The following is a 19,047-nucleotide window of genomic DNA, read 5'->3' on the forward strand; positions in this document are numbered from 1 at the left end:
TGATGAATGGCAGACAACTTACCTTGTCTCTTCCACACGGATGAGAGTAGCTTGTGGCCTTGTATGTAATGGGGCATCATGGAGACTCTGTGCTCTTGTGCAGAGCATGTTGAGTTGACTTGCTGGGGCTCTCTCCAGTGCCAGCCATGGGGCAGACTGGTGCAGGGACTCCCAAATACTCAGCTGAGGAAAGAGAAGCCAAATTCTTGCCATCATCATCGCCACAGGCTCCCCTAGGAAATGCTGTGGTCTGCCTGGGAATGATGGCGAAAGTCCAGCCCACATGTATGAAAATTGTAGGGTAAGAGTGAGGTGTTCCTGGTCACACATCAGAAAAAAGTATTTGCAGGAAAGAACTCCAGGCCTACAGAAAGCCCTACCTCAGCTCAGAGGCTCAGGAAAGGTGTAGCATACAATCTCTTCTGGTTTGTTTTATGGTACAGTCTCTGGAATGAAATAAGACCTTGTGTCCACAACTGGAGTGCAGGAATAAGACCTTTGTGAAGTCTTTGACAGCAACCAGGACCTGAGAGTCATGCATCATGATTTTTCTTGTTTCAGTGTTTTGAGCCATGGAGATAAATACATCTTTGTCTTTGTCCCAGCCAGCAGCCTGTACAGCACCATTTGTATTTCAAGATTAGTGTCTTGATGTGACGTGGGTAGAGGGCACACATGTGACTTGTCCTGTTCTCTGTGCCCTAGTCAAGATGCGGCAAGTGTGAGAAGGGGATCAAGTGTCCTGCTGGATCAGTTCTTGTGGTGAGTTCTGTATTCGTGCGGTATCTCAGAGACTTTGCAGAGACTGCTTTCATGTCCTTTTATTGCTCTATAGAAGTCATCTCAATACCTGAAAAAATGTGCCCTTGAGTCCTCTGTGGCTCAATCATTAAGCAAGGTATGTAAGAGAAGCAGAGGTTTATGCAGGAAAAAAACACCATGAACCATGAGGCTCCTCACAGAACTTGCACCAGACTTCACCTGAATTTCAGGAGCCCTTTAGAGCATGTGGTATGGGGAGTTTCCCCCCTTGGGGAAGAAAGAGATGTCCTTTGGTCTTTGACTGGTTTGAGATTGTCATCAAGGAGAGGCAGCTCAGAGGTGCCAGCAGCAATTTCCCAGCCTGGAACACGGATTTGTTCACACAGATGGGCTGGTTGTGCCTGCAGCTTGTTTGGGAGCGTGACAAACATTTCCAGACAGGAAAAACTACTCAGTATTTCACCTCCATGCTGGCTACAGATTGCCCAGCAGCCACATCTGGCTTCTTGGGCTCTGTTCCTTTACTCTATGCCAAAAGTTTTCCAATTACTTCTTCTCAGTATTCGTAGTGACATGTATACCATGGATTTGGCAGGTCAAAAATAGACTCTGTGGTGTGACCTTACATCTAGAGATGCCTCATTGGTCTCAGCTCTGGATAGTCCAAATTTTTAGGGCTGTTCCTGTAGGATAAAAGCTTTATTCCTCTGTAAAGCAAGAACACTGCCAAATGTGCCCAAAAGGTACAATATTTGTCTAAATATTGTAGTATCTTCTATCTCCATCTGTGTTAATTATATCTGCAGGAATTGCCAGGAAGCAAGAATCTCGCTCGCTGTGAGTTACGCTCAGGGGATACAGGAATACTTGGCTGCCATTTCACCTGTGCAAAAGTTTCTCTGGTAAGAAAAACATTTGCCTCGGATTTATTTTGACAAAGCAAGATGGAAATTGGAAATACAGCCTGTGTTGAAGTCCTGGCTGCATTTGTGCTGTTGCATAGCTGAGACTGAGCTGGTTGAGAGTCACTCTCCACCCTGGAGATAGAGGGCCTTGGAGGAAAAAACACTGTGGAAATGTCTGCATAGTGATGGATTGGGATCTGCTGCTTTGACATTGTTGCTCTGGGGTTTGTTCTGCAGAGGAAGAGAAGGAGTTGAATGTTTGTAGTCTGGTTTCCTAAGGAAATGAGACATGAATGATGGTATTTCACATGTGCATGTGCCTTCCTGAATAACTGATGACTAATTGGAGCTGAAGCAAAGGGAGGAGCAGAAGGTCTCACAGCTATTGTGACCCCTACCAGTTTTGTGAAAATGTGTGGCCAGAAAACATTTGAAGAGGAAATGGTAAATAAGACATTTGTGTGAATTTGAGCTCTTCTAGATATTTCAGCATCTCCCTGGAACATTTAGTGGGAATGGGAGATTGAGGAGAAGGGAGAGAGTGAGTTGGACACACCTTCTGGCAGAGCCTCTCTCTGCCCAACAGTGTCTTACTGGTGGGACGTGTTAAGGACCCAGGCAGGAGGTAGGCTGGGTGGACATTTTCTTTACTCACCAAATGGCCAGTGTTGCACAAGGGCAGTATGGACCTTTACAGAGCACCCCATTTTGGAAGTTCACTCTGTCCTACCTGCCCAGAGTGGCCCTTTCATCCATTGTCAGAAGTGATGGAACTTAAAGGAACAGAGAAGCTTCCACAGTAAAGCTGTACCTTGTCAGTGCTGCACAAGGTGACTCTACCAAACTTGTTCTTGTTGGCTCTCCAGAGATCCGTCTGCTGCCCTGGCTACTACGGACACATGTGTGAGATGTGCCCAGGGAAGCCAGGCCAGTGGTGCTCCGGGAATGGGGAATGCCAGGACGGCATGGAGGGCAGCGGGGAGTGCCGGTGCCTGGAGGGCTTCCACGGCACCGCCTGCGAGATGTGTGAAGTTGGCCGGTATGGAGCTGACTGCAGATCAGGTGACACCGATGGCTATTGCAGCTTGTCTCTACCATTCTGCTTGCAAGGGGACAAAAGTGGCTACATCTCAGCACTTGGGAGGGGTGGTTGGAGGGAAGAAAAGTCCCAAGACCTCTGAGACACAAACAGCTGGCAGGCTGCCAAGAGAGGGAGAGTGGGAGCGAGCGCTTGTGGTCAGCTGGAGGGGTGGCCCCGTTTTTCATCCTCAGAGGCACGACTGACACTGCCGTGCTGCTCACCCTGCTGCCACCCAGGCTGCAGAAGGAAGAGGCAGGTCTGTTCCTGGGCCTTCTGGCCTAGTAGCCAGGGAACAAGGGCTGATACTCCTGTGATATTTTCTTTATGGCACCTTGATGTATTGGATGAGGAACAGCCAGCAAAATGGCAGCAAGACTCTCTGAGACCTGGTTGGTTTGGCAGTGATGAGTGTTTGTCTTTCCCCTACAGAATGTGCCTGTGACAATGGCATATGTAACGATGGGCTGCAAGGGGATGGGAGCTGCCAGTGCTTCCCAGGGTGGAAGGGCCCTACCTGCCAAGAAAGTACGTGAGTGTGAAGGGGCCTGTGGGGTAATATTGCCTTTTTGACAGAGAAATCTGTGTGATCCTGTTTAGTTGCCAGAGCAATCCTGTGTTAGCTGAGCAAGGTGACCACTGCTGCATGTACTTTGTGTGTCCCCAAAAGCTAATCTGGCTGTGCTAGCTCATTCCTGCACGCCAGCTGCATCTTTAGTGTGGCTTCCCCAACAACAAATCAACCCTTGAGATATTTGGGTGAAATTGACAGAGAAAAGTATATCCCCTGCTTCCGTCTCCTCTGGGATTGGAGGCACCTCAAGAACAGCCCCTTGCCCTTGGAGAGAGAGATGGAAGCTCCCAGACAGATTGGGTTAGTCATGACTCTTGTTACTTACCTAAGAAGGTCGCAGGGCTTGATTTGGAGCCCCCAAAGGGCCCAGTGCTGTGTTGCTTTTTTGCTCACAGATCCATTGATTTGGAGGAGCTCAGGCCATGCTCTGCAGTTCTCAATAATTCTGTCATGGTGTGTCAAAGTAATATGTTGAAGATGATTGTTCCTGGGATTTGGGATTATGATTACCACTGGGGTGGGGAGGAACCTGAGCTCCTAAATACTTTGGGATTTTAAAGGTTTGCATCCAAAGACTGATTTTGTAGTGAAGTCAGATGTTTTGGAGCCAATAGAAAATTGAAGGTGTCCTATCTAGTGTAAGTGTAAAGCATGAAGAAAGTTCATCTTTTTGCTTAGAAAAGGGCAAAGCCAAATGGTCCTGAGTGTCTGGATGAATGAGGTTTCAGTCCTTGTTTCATCCCTAGCAGTGTGGAGGCCATGCAGATAGGATCAAGTTGAACCATTGGCAGACACAGAACATGGCATTCACTCCACTGTGAAATAAATGCCAAAACAAATCCCATGAGTTTTTCCTCATTTTCCTTTTTAAGGCTAGAGAGTTAGCATAACTGCTGGTGTGTCCCATCATCAGTCAGGGCACCAGAAGGTGCTGAATAGAAAATGCCAAGTCACGTTTGTGTTTTCTCTTGCAGGAATCAAGGTTGACTTATGCAATAACACTTGCCATCAAATGGCCAAGTAAGTACAGACAAGGGGCTGGGTCACTCTGACAAAGCCACCAGGTGATTCTGTGTATAGGGCTTCACAGAGGGCTGGGAGAAAGTGCCTACTTACTAAGGGTGCATAAATGCCAGTTCCATTCTGGGAACTTTTGTGGGTGCTAAGCTGCATCCAGTTTCCCCAAGGATTCTGTCTGAGCGTAAATTATTTCCAAGTTTCTTCTGCATGAGTGGATGGGAGAAAGGAGAGGCTCCAAGTCTGGCTTTATTCATGGAGCAAACCAAACAACCATTTACAAGCCCTTTCTGCCTTGCCTGCCCCCACTAAGGAATTAAATAGGCTAATGGGCTGGGATAACTTGCGCTTGCTGCCTGGTCTCCTAGTTTGTGGTCCCAGAACCCAGCCATCTCCATTGTCCCATGCAGAAGCACATGGCCATGGTGAAGGTGCAGGGTGTGAGGTGTGAAGCCTGTGCCTGGCTGCCAGCTCCCTGGCCTGTGTGACTTGCGTATTTGATGCTGTGAAGAAATACACAGCAACTTCAGGCATGTCCCTTCCATGATCGTTGTGGTCTCTAAGCTGCATGTACCAGGCTTGTGTCATGTTGCCCTCTGGCTGAGCACATCGGGAGGTGTCATCAGTGATTGTTTTATCTCTTTCTTGTTTCAGCTGCCTCAACACTTCCACAGATTCCCCACCTATGTGCTTCTGCTCTGCTGGATACACGGGAAATGGGACCCACTGCACAGGTAAGTCCAGGAAGCATGGGCAAGATCCAAGGCTTACAAACACCTGTTGAAGCTACGCAAAGGCAAGGGGTTTGTTTGTGAAATAAATGGCATAATGTTGCCAGGGAAAAGATCACTCAAATTCTTTTTCCTCTCAGCCAATCACCATGAGCTCTGCCATGTTTTGGTTGAGAGGCTTTCCAGTCCCGAGCTTTCCATAGGATGCTCTTGGTGTTGAGGTCTCTTGTTGTGAGAAAGGGATAAAAAGGCAGGCAAGTGTAACTAGACAGATCTTATTGCTTGTGAGAGACATGCACAGGAATGGGTTGTATTCGTTCTGATATCACAGCAATGGTAGCAAAGATGTAACAATTATGGGCATAAATCCCTGCCATACAGATGCTTCAACTCCCTAGAATTTTGTGCTCCTTCTCTTTGCTGGCAATGCCAAAATTGGGTAGAAACAGTGCAGCAGTTGTGCCAAAATGAGGCAGGATTTCAGGATACAGCTCTAGAGCCACATAAAAACCTGGTCTATGTCAAAAGCAAGCAGACAAGAATCATTCAGAGTGATAAAATTGCAACAGCCAAAATACTGGTGTCATCCCAGTTTGTTTTCAGTATTATCCTTGTCTGAAAATGACTGAGAAGGAAAAAAACCAAAACCAAAACAACACTTGTGCAGGAAATTTGTATTTTCTTGCTTAAGAAAAAAGTCCTCAGTGATCAAATGCTTAGACAAAAAGAATTCCTAGTCCAATTTTGGGGTTAGTTAAGCTCAGCATGACTTTTGGAGTGGCCTTTCTCAGATCCGGGTGAGGCTCCGTGCCTTTACAGTGCTGACAGTTTCATCAAGAAACAGAGATTTTATTACAATGTTCCGATTCTTTTTGAGAAGGATGGTTCTGGCACAGTTCATCTATCCTAGGTGCTCTGAGCTAATTCTGCTTCTCTTCTTTGTGTCACAGAAATTGATCCATGCACCACTGACCATGGAGGCTGCTCCGTACACGCCGTGTGCACTAAGGTGTCCCCGGGAGAGAGAACCTGTGTTTGTAAGGAAGGTTACGCTGGGGACGGGACGCTCTGCATGGGTGAGTGCTCAGAAAAGCACCATCCAGGCAAAGGGGAATTTCAGACAAAAAGCCTTAAAATTTCCGGTTGAAGTGTTGAATAACTCAATTCTCCTTTCACTTTGTTCATGCAGTGGTTATTTCAAAGCAAGTAGTTGCTGGCTGATCTTGCTTCAACTGCCTTTCTGCTTTTTATTGAGGCATACGCACACAAACATGTATGTGTGTGTGTACAGACATACCTGCAGGTATGTCCTCAACATTCTCCCAAGTCAGGATTAGTGAAGTGACCATCACTGTCTCAGTAAAATACCACCCAAAACTGGGCAGAGAGCCCACACTACCCTTGGCACCTGTCTCACTGGACGGATCAGTGTTTTAGTCTCAAATCAAACCAACCCTGAGAGGTTTCCTGCCCTGATGCATGTTGTGGAGAGGTCCAGAGGGCGAGGGCAGCCTCCCACAGTGGTACTTTGAGATTAGGATGGAGCTGTGGGAAGAGTTCAGTCCATTTGTATCCTTTAAAACAGACCCAGGCAGACATGGAATTTTCTATGGGCAGATTCATCTCAACTCAGAGATCCACATCTGGCAAGGGTAGAACTTGCAACTTGTAGTTCTTCCCTGCTCCTTCGGTATCATGAGTCACTTTTCTAAAAGATATTTCCCAGGCTGGGAAAGTCCTCCATGTTTCTTTCCCAGATCCTCTTTTGGGTCACCAACTCACAGCTGCCTTGAGCAGCCCTCAGCAATGATGTGGTCTTACTGTTTTGCTGCAGAAATTGATCTCTGTCTCGAAAGCAACGGGGGCTGCCACAGCAACGCAGAGTGCATGAAAACAGGCCCAAAGAAGGTAAGGATGTAAGATGGGTGTCAGGGCAACATCACTATGGAGGTTGTTACAGCTGTGTAGTTCTCTCAAAGACAGTCCTTTCCATGCCAGTGCTCTCTGCCTTCCACATTGAAGAGCTGCCTGAAAAGGACATGAAAAAATTGCTGTTTCCTTGAAAGTAGATGCTTTCTGTTGACCAGAGGCTGGAGGCAGTCTCAGGTTATATTTGTTGTTGTATGTTTGTATATTTGTTGCTTGTCTGTACAAGTATGACTATTCAAGTGTATGATGGATGCTGGGGGTCCTGGTAGACAGGAGGATGACCATGAACCAGCAATGTGCCCTTGTGGCCAAGAAGGCCAATGGCATCCTGGGGTGCATTAGAAAGGGTGTGGTTAGTAGGTCAAGAGAGATTCTCCTCCCCCTCTATTCTGCATTGGTGAGGCCACATCTGGAGTATTGTGTCCAGTTCTGGGCCCCTCAGTTCAAGAAGGACAGGGAACTGCTTGAAAGAGTCCAGCACAGAGCTATGAAGATGATTAAGGGAGTGGAACATCTCCCTTATGAGGAAAGGCTGAGGGAGCTGGGTCTCTTTAGCTTGGAGAAAAGGAGACTGAGGGGTGACCTCATCAATGTTTACAAATATGTAAGGGGTGAGTGTCAGGGGGACGGAGTTAGGCTTTTCTCGGTGATGACCAGTGATAGGACAAGGGGTAATGGGTGTAAATTGGAGCATAGGAAGTTCAAGGTGAATATCCGAAAAAAATTTTTTACTGTGAGAGTGACAGAGCACTGGAACAGACTGCCCAGGGAGGTTGTGGAGTCTCCCTCACTGGAGACATTCAAAACCCACCTGGATGAGTTCCTGTGTGATGTACTCTAGGTGACCCTGCTCTGGCAGGGGGGTTGGACTAGATGATCTCTCGAGGTCCCTTCCAGCCCCTAAGATTCTATGATTCTATGATTCTATGATTCTATGATACCACATGCTTTCCATCCAGCTCAGCCACCGTGTGCTTTTTGTTATTGGGTCCAAGTTTCAGACTCTCTGTGCTCCCCCAGGTTGCCTGCAACTGTCTTCCTGGTTACAGTGGGGATGGTGTGAGCCAGTGCAACCCCATCAACTTGTGTGAACAGGTATGTCTGCATCCTGCTGTTACCAGAGGTGGAGGCCACAAGCTTGAAGTATCCCTTTCTCCCAGCAGGGTTAGTCTGTAGTTTTGTGTGGAACATACACAAAAGCTTAAAAGTAATCTGTGTTCATGGCATTGCTCTGATTTCAAAATCTCTCTCTGAATCATAGCATGTTTCTGTCATCACTGTGGGTTCCAAAGGTGCAATTTTTTTATTTTTTTTTTCCCCAGTAGGATTTGGTGCTGGAAAGCCCTTGAGGATATGGATGAGGTTTATTTTGAGGCACTAGACAGATGGGAGGAGTGGTTTCCTTTCCACTGTGGTGGATGTAGTTAGCAGCTCCCACATGCAAGTGGCTCTTCAAACTGTTGGTGCTGCCCCTCCATGCAAGCCTTTGCTTTTCTTGCCAGAACAATGGAGGCTGCAGCCCATTTGGAATCTGCAAGTACACAGGCCCTGGCACCCGGAACTGCTCCTGCTCCTGGCACAGCGTTGGAGATGGCTTCACCTGCCGTGGCAAAGTGTATCAGGTGAGAGGCACACGCAGCATCTTTCGTGTTCAGGCCTCCTGCCCTGCAGCAAACTGCTCCCTCCCCTCCAAGTAGAAGCTGCAGGGGAGCAATTTGTAGTGTTATATCCACACGTGTGGTGCAGGAGTGGAGGCAGGTGATTTGAGGCAAGCTGTCCTGGGTGTATTTGGTGTTCCAGCTGTGGAAGAGAATCACAATATGGCAACTTTAATCTAGAGAGAGTGAACGCTCTGCTGCTCGGTCAGCAACATTTGCCATACCTCCAAGGTGCTGTTTTCTTAATATTATAAGCAAATGGGAGCAATTTTATTGTTTTCCCAAGGGAACCCATTTTTTCCAGTCTGTGAGATCAGAGGAGGTATCCCCCATAGCCATGTCAGGACTTGGGATCCAGTCTGGAGGGCAGTAATTTATCTCTGCCTCTGTTGCCAATACAGAGGCTGTCCTTGGGCAAACTGGTGACCTTTTGCGGCAGTAGCAAGGAAAAGCTGTCATCCTCACAGCAGAGCTCTGGGCGTGGGAGAGTGACCAGATGTGGAAGGAGCAGGTCACTGTGCTGGCTGGTGGGGAGCAGTGGAAGGGACTCCACTAACATCAGCTGTTTCTCTTTGTTTAAGGAGCTTGGAAGGATCAAAGATGCGTCCGTGTTCTTTAAGATGATACTGGTTGGTGACAAACAGCTTTGTCCTTGTCTCTGTGTAGTAAATCCCACCTTGTCTGCAAAGGGTCTTGCTAACTGGAACCGTGTTTTCTGTTTCCCTTCCCACAAATGCTCTTCTACCACAGTCGGGAAACATCAAGGAGCTCAGTGGGGCAGGGCCTTTCACTGTCTTTGTCCCACGGACAGATTTCATAGGAAACACTACAGTGGTAAGTGCCCTTGCATCTGCCAGGTGTTTGGCAAGCTCCAGTTGTGGCAGTGTCCCTGCTGGGGCTGTTCTGCCAATGAATTCGAGCAAAGGATCTACACAGCAGAGGGCCAAAGGTGTCTCCCATTCTCCATCAGTGGAAGAGCAGAGGTTGGGAGGTGGACTGACTGCAGAGACAGTCTGGGCAGGGGTGGGCATGTTGTAAGGACACCCTTAATGGAGCCCCCACCTCATGGTCCTCAGAGGCACACATCAGTTATGCATGGTGACTTTCATTACCCAATTGCAAACCCAACCTACTGCTGTGATGGGCTTGGGCAATCCAGCTCTCCCTCACTGGGTCAGAGGGCCCAGTGTGATCTCATTCTTGTTTTCTCTCTGTAGTTTGAGGATTGGAGGAGCAGAGGTCTCCTCCAGGACCTGCTTCGCTACCACATGGTGGGTTGCCAGAAATTGCTGTCCAGTGACCTGGAAGCCCAGAAGTCACTCACATCTCTATCTGGCCACAAAATAAATATCACAGTGAAAGAGGTATTTCTCTTCCACAATTCCCAAGTGACTTGCCTAGGATCTGCAGATGGCCTATAAGGCAGTGCTGTGGGCAGGAGAACCTCATTGCATCCCTTCTCCCTCAGAATAGCATCTATCTCAATGAGGAAGCCAAAGTGGTCATGAGTGACATCACTGGCGTGAACGGGGTCATTCATTTAATCAACAAGATCCTCATTCCAAGTGACCTGGTGGACCGTAACATTTCCTCACAGATCTCACAGGTAAGGCTGAAGCAGTGACTGTGCCATGGTGGGGACAGGGCTGGGACCTGATAAACTTGTGTTTAGCTACCAGAGTTGATAACTGCCTGGTTTCTCCGCTGCATTGCTGCTCCAGGTCCTGGAGCGGGGGTTCTTAGCAATGGTTGTCTTCCTTCCTTCCCTCTGCAGCAAAACATTACGGAAGTGGCATCAGCCTTTGGGTACACCATTTATAGCAAGCTGCTGCAGGTGAGCAACCAGACTCAGCTGCTCTGGGGGCAGGTGGTGTGGACAAGTGCACCTTCAGTTTTGGCTTCTGGCTTTTTCGTGGTATCCCCTCTTGTCTCGGGCAGGACGCGGAGCTGCTTCCACTGATTGGTGACCCCCTGCACAGACCCTTCACCATGCTCTGGCCCACGGATGCCACATTTAACGCCCTCTCGGAGAAGCAGCAGAAGTGGCTGTACAGCAGGGAGCACCGGGACATGCTGGCCTCCTACCTCAAAGCACACATGATCAGGGGCACAAAGGTAAATGTGCCACCAAATGGGCTCCTGCCTCCTCAGGCCACATGTGGTGCCACCACCTGCCTATGGTTACACCAGTGTGACCTTGCCCGATATTTTGCTGCAGTAGAATATGCAGCATATTAGTTGTCTTGAAGAGACCTGAAGTTTTCTGAGCATTTGAGGCAGCTACCAATTCATCATGTATGTCTGGTGGAGTGTGGCTGAGCTGTAACCTTCTCTCATCAGCTTCCTGGGAAGGCCACATCACCCCCAGAGCATCAATGTGAGGTTCACAAACAGGCTCTTGTCTGTAGGGATGATAAGGGAAGAGTCCAGCTGGGCCAAACCAGGGTCTGCTTACACACACACTGGCCTGTCAGTGTTCAGGAATCTGGGACTAACCCAGCATGGTTACACTGTTCCACTCACGCTGGCTTCACCTGCTGCCATGTAACACCTCCTGTCAGTTTGGCTGCTGATCCCTGTCCTCCCCAGGCAGCATCCTGTAAGAAGTATGGACTGCCTGGCTCTCCATTCATCTTACACTCTTCTTTTTCCCCTCTTAGATTGTTGCTGGTAATGTGCCCCAAGTCGAATCCACACGGACCATGTATGGCTCCACCATCTCATTCAGCTGCAGCAAAAACCACGTGGTGAGTGATGGTGATGCTGGGCTTTGCTTTCCACCAAGCAAGTGTCCCAGGGCATAGCCACAGGGCAACTGATGTTCCCTGTCAGCCACTGGCAGGAAGTGAACACAGAGTTAGGGTGCTTGCAGGCTGACACACCCCATTCCCCCTTACAGCTGAGCCTGGAGAGAGGCTCAAGACTCTGGTCAGCTGGCAGGAAATTGTGGAGCCATGTGGTACCTGCACACATGCTTCATAGTGACCAGGTTGCAAAGCCAACCAAAAGGTGCTATAACCTTCATGGAGCATGTGTTGCATGGACAGAGGCCACCTCTTAGGAGAGCTGACCATGGAAAGTGGCAGTCAGGAAGAGTGGTCAAGGACATGAGCACAGAGATTTGGAGTGTTGTTGGCATGATCGAGAAGTCATGACAGCTGAAATGGACAACCTTTGGGTGGTGAAGCCAGGATCACAAGTTGCTTGCTTTCTCTTTTAGGGGGAGCTTCTGGTGGGAAACAATGATGCCACAATCATCCAGAGGCACATGGAATTCAATGGGGGAATTGCTTATGGCATCGACAGGCTGTTGGAGCCACCGGATCTGGGATCTCGGTGTGATGAGTTCAGCTTTGTAGAGCTGCAGGTGAGCACTTGTGATGAGGCCAGTAAGCGTCTGTGCCATCTGTTGATCCCCAAGCCTGGGAAGAGGGACATCAGGAGGGCTTGGTGCTCCTCCTCAGCAAAGCTCCCAGCAGCCAAGAGGCAGAAGCACATCTTGAGTTGCTGTGAGGTTTCTTTCTGCCCTCCACAGGGATCTACAGAGAGCTGCGGACCCTGTGGCTTCGAGCCATTCTGCCCTGCTGGCTCCGTTGAACAGGTAAAGCTCTGAGTTTTGTCACCAAGGAGGCCTGTTAGGGGGCTGATGACAATACCCACACACCCCTCATGTTTTGGCAGCAAAGAGAAGGCACACCTGCATGTGGCAAGTCCCTTGGCTCAGTCACATTGTCCATGCCCTGCCCCAAGTCTTGTGGTCCCACAGGGCAGGAGCTGGGCTGAGCAATATGGGGTCAGGATCTCCGATGGTCTTTGCTTGGTCAATCTCTATATGTGTGACAGAGGCTGCCAGGGTCCCTGCAGCAGCACTGGGGGCTACTCTGGTGCTTTTTAGCAGAAGAGCTCAGCCTGGCCATTGGAGATAGACCAGGGCTCAGATGGTGAGCAGCCTTGGGGGTTGCACTGTTGCACCCCACTCTCATTGCATCACCCATTGTCTCTGCCAGACTTCTGGCATGTCCCTAAGGTATACCTGTGGCTCCTCTGTCACCAGCCCCATCTCATGTTAGCAAGCCTGTGTTACGTGTCATAAAACTGCATGAGTGGCATCAGAAAAGGTGAACCATCAGTGAGCAATGTGGCAAACTGTGTTTTGCCTGTTTCCTCGCAGGGGGGAACCAGGCGCTGCTACTATTACGGAAATCAGCTGTTGAGATACCCTTTTCAGTTTCACCACAACTCCCTCTTGCGGCGGTCCCGGCCACCCTCCCCGTGGGATCCCTTCAGAAGACACTTCTCTTCCAGGGGGCCTCTGAGACGAGGCTGCAAGAGGAGGTGCGTTGCCCCCCGGTGGGTCCCTCAGTGCTGTGCCAACCACTATGGCCGTGACTGTCGAGGTAAGTGACACTTTCCCTCCCCGGCCCTTTCGTGGGATGGTGGCACTGCTGGTTCATCACAGATGTCTGGCATCTGTGACTGTGCTTCCCTGAAGAAGGGTGGGCAAAACCCCAGGCAGGGAGCCTCAGCCTGTAGATGGTGCAGGGAACCATCCCCTGGGAGTGCATGTAGATGGTATAACAGGAATTCCCTTTCCTTGAAGAACTGCTTGTCCCCATGGAGAGCCATGGGCACAGGGCTGCAGGGGTGGCTGTCAGACATGTCACTCACCCCTAGATGTTGCCAATGCTCAACCATTCCCCAGCATATGCCCTCTGTGCTTCATCCATGGGCAGCCTGCATGTCCTTGGATGGGTCTGCTGCCAGGTTAGCATGGGGTGGTTGGTGCAGACTCGGCACGTTGCAGCAGAGGGTCTTCCCAGGCTGGAAGCTGTGCCAGATTTGTCCCTCTTGCCCTCATCCCTAAAGTTTATTGTCAGGGGATGTCCCCAGCACTCACTCCCCAGGCTGATGAGCAGATGCTGAGATCCAAGCGGCCGAAGTGGGCAGCTCACATGGCACCCGGCATGCAGGCAGCAGGTGGCTCCCCTCCAGCACAGGGTCACTTTGTCACCGCAGCATCACTAAGGTGCCCCATTTGCAGCGTGCCCGGGAGGGCTGGAGGCGCCGTGCGGTAACCGCGGGACCTGCGACGACAGAATCGGTGGCTCGGGGCGGTGCAACTGCAGCGCGGCCTTCATCGGGACCAGCTGCGAGCTGTGCGCGCCCGGCCGGTACGGGCCGGAGTGCCGAGGTGAGGGGAACTGGGATGGGGGGGGGGGGACAGCAGCACAGGGGGCCTGTGCGGAGGTGACTGTGGCACATGGTGCTACCTGGAGAAGGGGGAAGGTGCTGGGCTGACTCCTTTGCAGCCCACAGCATGGGAATCAGTTCCCACAAAGTCAGACTTCTGGGGCTGGGGACATCCCTCCCTGGTTTGACTCTCAAACCAGGACAGCCTCCCTGGGACAGCCATTAATCTAGCTGGAGTTTGAGATGGCTGAATGGGACATGCTGGGAGCAGTGGCCCGTGCAGCCCTGCTGCCCATTGCCTCAGCTGCAGGCAGAGGCCCCAGGGTCCAAGACCCCTTCTGGTTTGTCAAGCCCCAGTCTGGCAGAAAGTACTGAGGTTTCTTTTGACAAATCCGTAAGTTGTGATGAACCCTGTACAGAAAGAGCATTTCCTGGGACATTCTCAGCAGGGACTTGTGCCCCTGTGAGGTGAAGGCAAAGGGAGTCCCCCTATCCTCCCATCTCAGGCTGGGACTTTCAGGGTCTCCAGGATTGTTTTTGACAGCTGTATGTTTGCATGGAGTGGAAAACTCATCTCTCTTATCCATTCCTCACAGAGTGTAACTGTACTGAGAATGGTGTGTGCAATGGAGGACTGCACGGCGACGGCTTCTGCTTCTGTGCCGAGGGCTGGACTGGAGACAGCTGTGAAATCAGACAAGGTGAGGGATGCCAAGCCCCACTACCCACTATTCCAGGGAACCTGGTGCCATATGGCTGCTTGCCAAGTAGCTGAATTGTTCAGACAGCCAGTCAGAAATTTCTCCAAAAAGGAGGTCTCAGCTGTGGGGCTCATCCTGAGCTGTGGTCCACGCTGTTGAATTTCACAAGGGTTGGGGGAATGAGAAGGAGGATGAAAACTCTGCTTGATCCTGAACAAGTCCCTGAGTTCCAAGAAGAACTCCAAGAAGAGCTTGAGGGTGAGGTGAAAGCCCGAGGTGTATCTGATGGAGTAATAATCCTCTGTGTTTGGGCAAGGCATCTGCAGAAAAGCACCAGGGGGGTGGGGGCAGGCAGGGGAAGCATGGGGCAGGTGGCCTGGGGCTGGTGATGGCAGCTGTGCCCATGTTGGATCCTTCTGACACGTGTGTTCTGGTTTCAGTCCTGACGCCCACCTGCTCTCCACCGTGCCACCCCCAGGCCATCTGCCGCTCTGGCAACCTCTGTGAATGTGACCTGCACTATGAAGGAGATGGGAGAATGTGCTCAGGTGGGCAGGGGGGCACGAGGGGCTGGGCTGGGGGGTGCTGAGCGAAGGGGAAAGCGGACAATGTGACAATAGGTGGCCATCTCCTCATGGCCATATTGGTGTGATGACTGGCAGGACAGACTGACTACCAGGATGAGGTGCTTTAGTTAACCTGACACTTCTCCCTGCAGTGATGGACATGTGCAGCCAGGACAACGGGGGGTGTGCCAGGCATGCACAGTGCACACAGGCTGGGGTGAATGTCTCTTGTGCCTGTGCACCTGGGTATGGAGGTGACGGCTACACCTGCGAGCCCATCGACAGGTGTGCGGACGGCAGGAACGGGGACTGCAGCCAGCACGCCAGCTGCATCAGCACTGGGCCGGTGGGTACAGCCCCTGGGTCTGGGCACATCTGCATCCCCTATAGCCCCTCATCCTGCAGGTCCTTACTGGCAGGCAGGGGCTGTGCCCTTGGCCTGCTGCCAGGCTGTGCTGACTGTCCTGGTGATGTCATTCTGAAGACATTCTTCCCCATTCCTCTGTCCAAGGGGCACAAGCTGTATCAATCGTGGCATTTCTGGGCTGTTTGGAGGGGGCTCCAGGATGGTCCTTTAAGGACAAGGCCGGCCATTTTTGCAGAGGAACAAGAATTGCTCACTGCAGGCCAGAATATAGGACTGGGAGCATGATGTAGTGCCAAGATTCACAAGCCATGTACACCTGAAGCTCAGCTGCTGTTCAAACAGCACGTGACATGAATTAAGTGTCAGTTGTTGGTCCCTGTTCAGGTGGATGTGGGGGATGGGACAGAGGCTGAGTGGCTTTTCATAGCTCTGTCATAGTCCTGGCAGGCTATGAAGACATTCTGAAGGCTCATCCCCACCTTTATAGGGATAGAAGGTTCCCCAGCTGGCGTTTGCACAGTTGCACTCACACAAATGCCTTTGTGCTGCAGAACGAGCGGCGCTGCGAGTGCAAGCAGGGCTACGTGGGTGATGGAATCCAGTGCCTGGAAGAGGTCGTGCCCCCCACAGACCGGTGTCTGAGTGACAATGGGCAGTGCCATCGGGAGGCCATTTGCACTGACCTGCACTTCCATGGTGAGTGTGCTCAACCCTGCAGTGCCAGGGATGATGTTCCTGGAGAGGTTTCACTCATCCTTCACCTTCTGGCTGGGGCTCCCCTTGGGAGAGCTGGAGGGTGGGATGGCCAAGGGTCCAGGGACTTTGTACTGATTCTCCCTGGCCTTGGTATTTTGCAGACAAGACTATGGGCGTGTTTCATCTACAGTCACGCCGAAAAAAATATGACTTCACTTACGAGCAGGCTCAGAAGGCCTGTGCTGCAGAAGGTGCTTCCCTGGCCACTTTCCAGCAGCTCTCAGCAGCACAACAGGTCAGGGCAGGGATGCAGAGGTTGGGAAGGGGCCACCTCCATTGCCTGTTGGGGTGGGGACATGCAGTGCTTCTGCCCAGAACCATGATGTGTGGGTGGGTGACTTCTCATCCCCTCGGCCGGACCCTGTTTATTCCATGTCCATCCATGAAACCAGGAGGGCTGGTGGGTCTTGCCAGTCACATTGGGATGGGATCTCTGGCAGTGCCCAACTCTTTAGGTATTGGGTGGATGTTAGATAAAGCTGCACAAAGGCAGTGCAGTAAACCTGGGCTGGAGATACAATTTCTAACCTAATAAATTATTTGTCTCTACTAGATGGGATTCCATCTGTGCTTGGTGGGTTGGCTGGACAATGGCACAGCTGGATACCCCACAGCATACCCCAACCCCAGCTGTGGGTCTAACCGAGTGGGCATCGTGGACTATGGCTCCCGAAGCAACCTGAGTGAGACCTGGGATGCATTCTGCTACCGGGAGAAAGGTGAGTGGAGTGAGAACATTTCCTGGAGATGGTTCTGTTAGGCACAAGAGGCATGTCAGGGCAGCAGGCAGAGAACTGCCCTCAGAGCATGGGGCACAGGCAGGTGGGTACATCTCCCCACACCCCTTTTGGGAGGGAACGTGCCGAGGGGCATCCAGAAGTCAAGTGAGAGGTCACCACTGGCCAGTCCAGTCACATCTTGGTGTTCCTTTGCAGATTTGACTTGCACCTGTCGTGACGGGTTCGTGGGAGATGGGTACTGGTGCAGTGGCAAACTCCCCGATGTGCTCGCAGACCAGGCTCGCTTCTCCACCTTCTATTCTGTAAGTGATCCTCTCCTGGTTCTTCTTCAGCCAGGCAGAGGGAGGGATCAACTGTAACAGGGAGAAGTAATGGCTTGGTCTGTGTGCTGGGGAGGGGAGTGCAAACAGAACCATGTTCTTCCCAAGGCTGGGGAATGTTTCCTGTATCAGTAGTGTGCTGATAGGGAAGATCTCTTATATCTTCCAGATGTTGCTCGATTTTGCCAATGACACAGAAGAAGGGCTGGACTTTTTCATCTATTTGTCTGATGACTCCGCTCCCAAAACTCTCTTTGTCCCTCTGAATTCTGGCTTCACAGACAATGAAGTAAGCAAGCGGGGATGAGTGGCCACTCGAGGGCGCATGAATCTATCAGAGCCCCAGAGGGGAGCAGGAGGCTGGCAAAACTGGCTTGGTGGTGTGAAATAGTGGGGAAGGGGGAGGAATTCAGGTGAGAGGGTACCTCTGGAGGTCTCTAGTCCAACCCTTCCCTCAGAAGAGCCATTTAGAGGAGGTTGCTCAGAGCCTTCTCCACTTGAGCTTTATCTAAGGATAGCAGTTCCCCCACTTTCTTGTGTAGTAGTTCTGTGCCGTGTTGCCCATGAATTGAGGTGTCTTGTTTCTATGAAGAGTGTCTAGGCTTGGGCCGGGGGGGAGTGTGCACAGAAAGAAGGAAGGGGCAGGAGCCAGCTCAGCCCTTTCTCATCCCTATTGCTTTTTCAGACACTGACAGGAGAGGAACTGAAGCTCCACGTGTCGTCCAGCAATGTTGTACTGTTCAGCTACAACCTCACAACAGGCACCATCATCCCATCCCAGTCAGGATATGACCTCCATGTGTCAGACCTCCCAGTGGGCAACAGCACAGAGCCATCAGTAGGTTTAGCCTTTGAGGGATCAAACCCCTCCTCCCCTATGAGTTTTCACCACAGCTCTTGAGAGAGGGAACAATGGGGAGGCTTTCTGGTCATGTGATACCATCTCTGTCCTGTTCTGTAGGATGCCAAGGGGATCAATGACACGATGATTGTGGAGTGGGACATCATAGCTTTCAATGGCATAATTCACGCAATCGCAGAGCCACTGAAGATCCCATCGCCCATCATGCAGATTGGTCAGGTGTGTCCAAGGGCACGCATAGAGGGAAGGTGCTGAAACAGCTGGTGCCAGATCTGGGAATGGCAACATCCCAGGGACTGGCCTCATCCTCTGCTCTCATGGCACAGCTCATTCTGGCCAGGCTGCCTGTGGTCGTGCTGGGGAGCTGCAGTGGGTGGCCCTGTGGGAGATCCCACCGCTCTGCCGAGGCATGTTTGAAACCAGGAGACTGTTTTTGGATGCAGGTGAATGGCGTGGCACAGATACCGGGCTCAGTGGCCACAGGGATGCTGTCGGCACTGTGCTTTGCCCTGGCACTGGCTGCCGGCGCTGGTGTCACCTATTACTGCGTGAAGAGACGGCGCCAGGAGGAGCAGTTCGGGTATTTTCAGGTAAGTGGAGCCTGTGGGCTGGGAGTGGGGCAGGGGGATGGAGTCTGGGGAAGCAGTGGTCGGGGAGCACCACACATGGGGGTGGGGGAGTCCCAGTCTGGGTTGAGCTCCGGATGGCAGGGAGCAATGGGGTGGGTGTGCTGTGTCCTCAGCTCCCCTTCACCCTCCAAGTTCCACCCGTCCTGTGCTTCCCTTCCTTCCAGGCGGATCTCCGCACAGATGAGGAGGAGGAGGCAGCAGCACCGCAGCAGCCTGCCAGGCCCCGGCCCCAGCGGCCACTGGTCGCCCATCCCCACCCCCC

The 19,047-nt window shown here is 51.4% G+C and overlaps 1 protein-coding gene across 1 annotated transcript in view; it reads left to right on the forward strand.

Moving 5' to 3' along the window:
* STAB1 (stabilin 1) overlaps window positions 1-19,047 on the forward strand; it is a 53,478-nt gene that overhangs the window by 32,319 nt on the left and 2,112 nt on the right. The window contains exons 37-67 of the mRNA XM_009995841.1: window positions 706-762; window positions 1,569-1,664; window positions 2,534-2,729; window positions 3,178-3,273; window positions 4,294-4,339; window positions 4,991-5,070; window positions 6,018-6,143; window positions 6,902-6,975; window positions 8,017-8,091; window positions 8,499-8,618; window positions 9,405-9,488; window positions 9,872-10,018; window positions 10,123-10,260; window positions 10,429-10,488; window positions 10,593-10,769; window positions 11,315-11,401; window positions 11,875-12,021; window positions 12,190-12,255; window positions 12,826-13,051; window positions 13,696-13,845; window positions 14,441-14,545; window positions 14,986-15,093; window positions 15,264-15,457; window positions 16,030-16,174; window positions 16,336-16,469; window positions 16,788-16,953; window positions 17,170-17,276; window positions 17,464-17,583; window positions 17,980-18,132; window positions 18,256-18,375; window positions 18,600-18,746. Of these exons, the coding sequence (XP_009994143.1) occupies window positions 706-762; window positions 1,569-1,664; window positions 2,534-2,729; window positions 3,178-3,273; window positions 4,294-4,339; window positions 4,991-5,070; window positions 6,018-6,143; window positions 6,902-6,975; window positions 8,017-8,091; window positions 8,499-8,618; window positions 9,405-9,488; window positions 9,872-10,018; window positions 10,123-10,260; window positions 10,429-10,488; window positions 10,593-10,769; window positions 11,315-11,401; window positions 11,875-12,021; window positions 12,190-12,255; window positions 12,826-13,051; window positions 13,696-13,845; window positions 14,441-14,545; window positions 14,986-15,093; window positions 15,264-15,457; window positions 16,030-16,174; window positions 16,336-16,469; window positions 16,788-16,953; window positions 17,170-17,276; window positions 17,464-17,583; window positions 17,980-18,132; window positions 18,256-18,375; window positions 18,600-18,746 (3,747 nt within the window). The remainder of the gene's footprint in view (window positions 1-705; window positions 763-1,568; window positions 1,665-2,533; window positions 2,730-3,177; window positions 3,274-4,293; window positions 4,340-4,990; window positions 5,071-6,017; window positions 6,144-6,901; window positions 6,976-8,016; window positions 8,092-8,498; window positions 8,619-9,404; window positions 9,489-9,871; window positions 10,019-10,122; window positions 10,261-10,428; window positions 10,489-10,592; window positions 10,770-11,314; window positions 11,402-11,874; window positions 12,022-12,189; window positions 12,256-12,825; window positions 13,052-13,695; window positions 13,846-14,440; window positions 14,546-14,985; window positions 15,094-15,263; window positions 15,458-16,029; window positions 16,175-16,335; window positions 16,470-16,787; window positions 16,954-17,169; window positions 17,277-17,463; window positions 17,584-17,979; window positions 18,133-18,255; window positions 18,376-18,599; window positions 18,747-19,047) is intronic.

This window comes from Chaetura pelagica, unplaced genomic scaffold (genome assembly GCF_000747805.2).
Source record: "Chaetura pelagica isolate M959 unplaced genomic scaffold, ChaPel_1.0 scaffold114, whole genome shotgun sequence".
Taxonomy (NCBI): Eukaryota; Metazoa; Chordata; class Aves; order Apodiformes; family Apodidae; genus Chaetura; species Chaetura pelagica.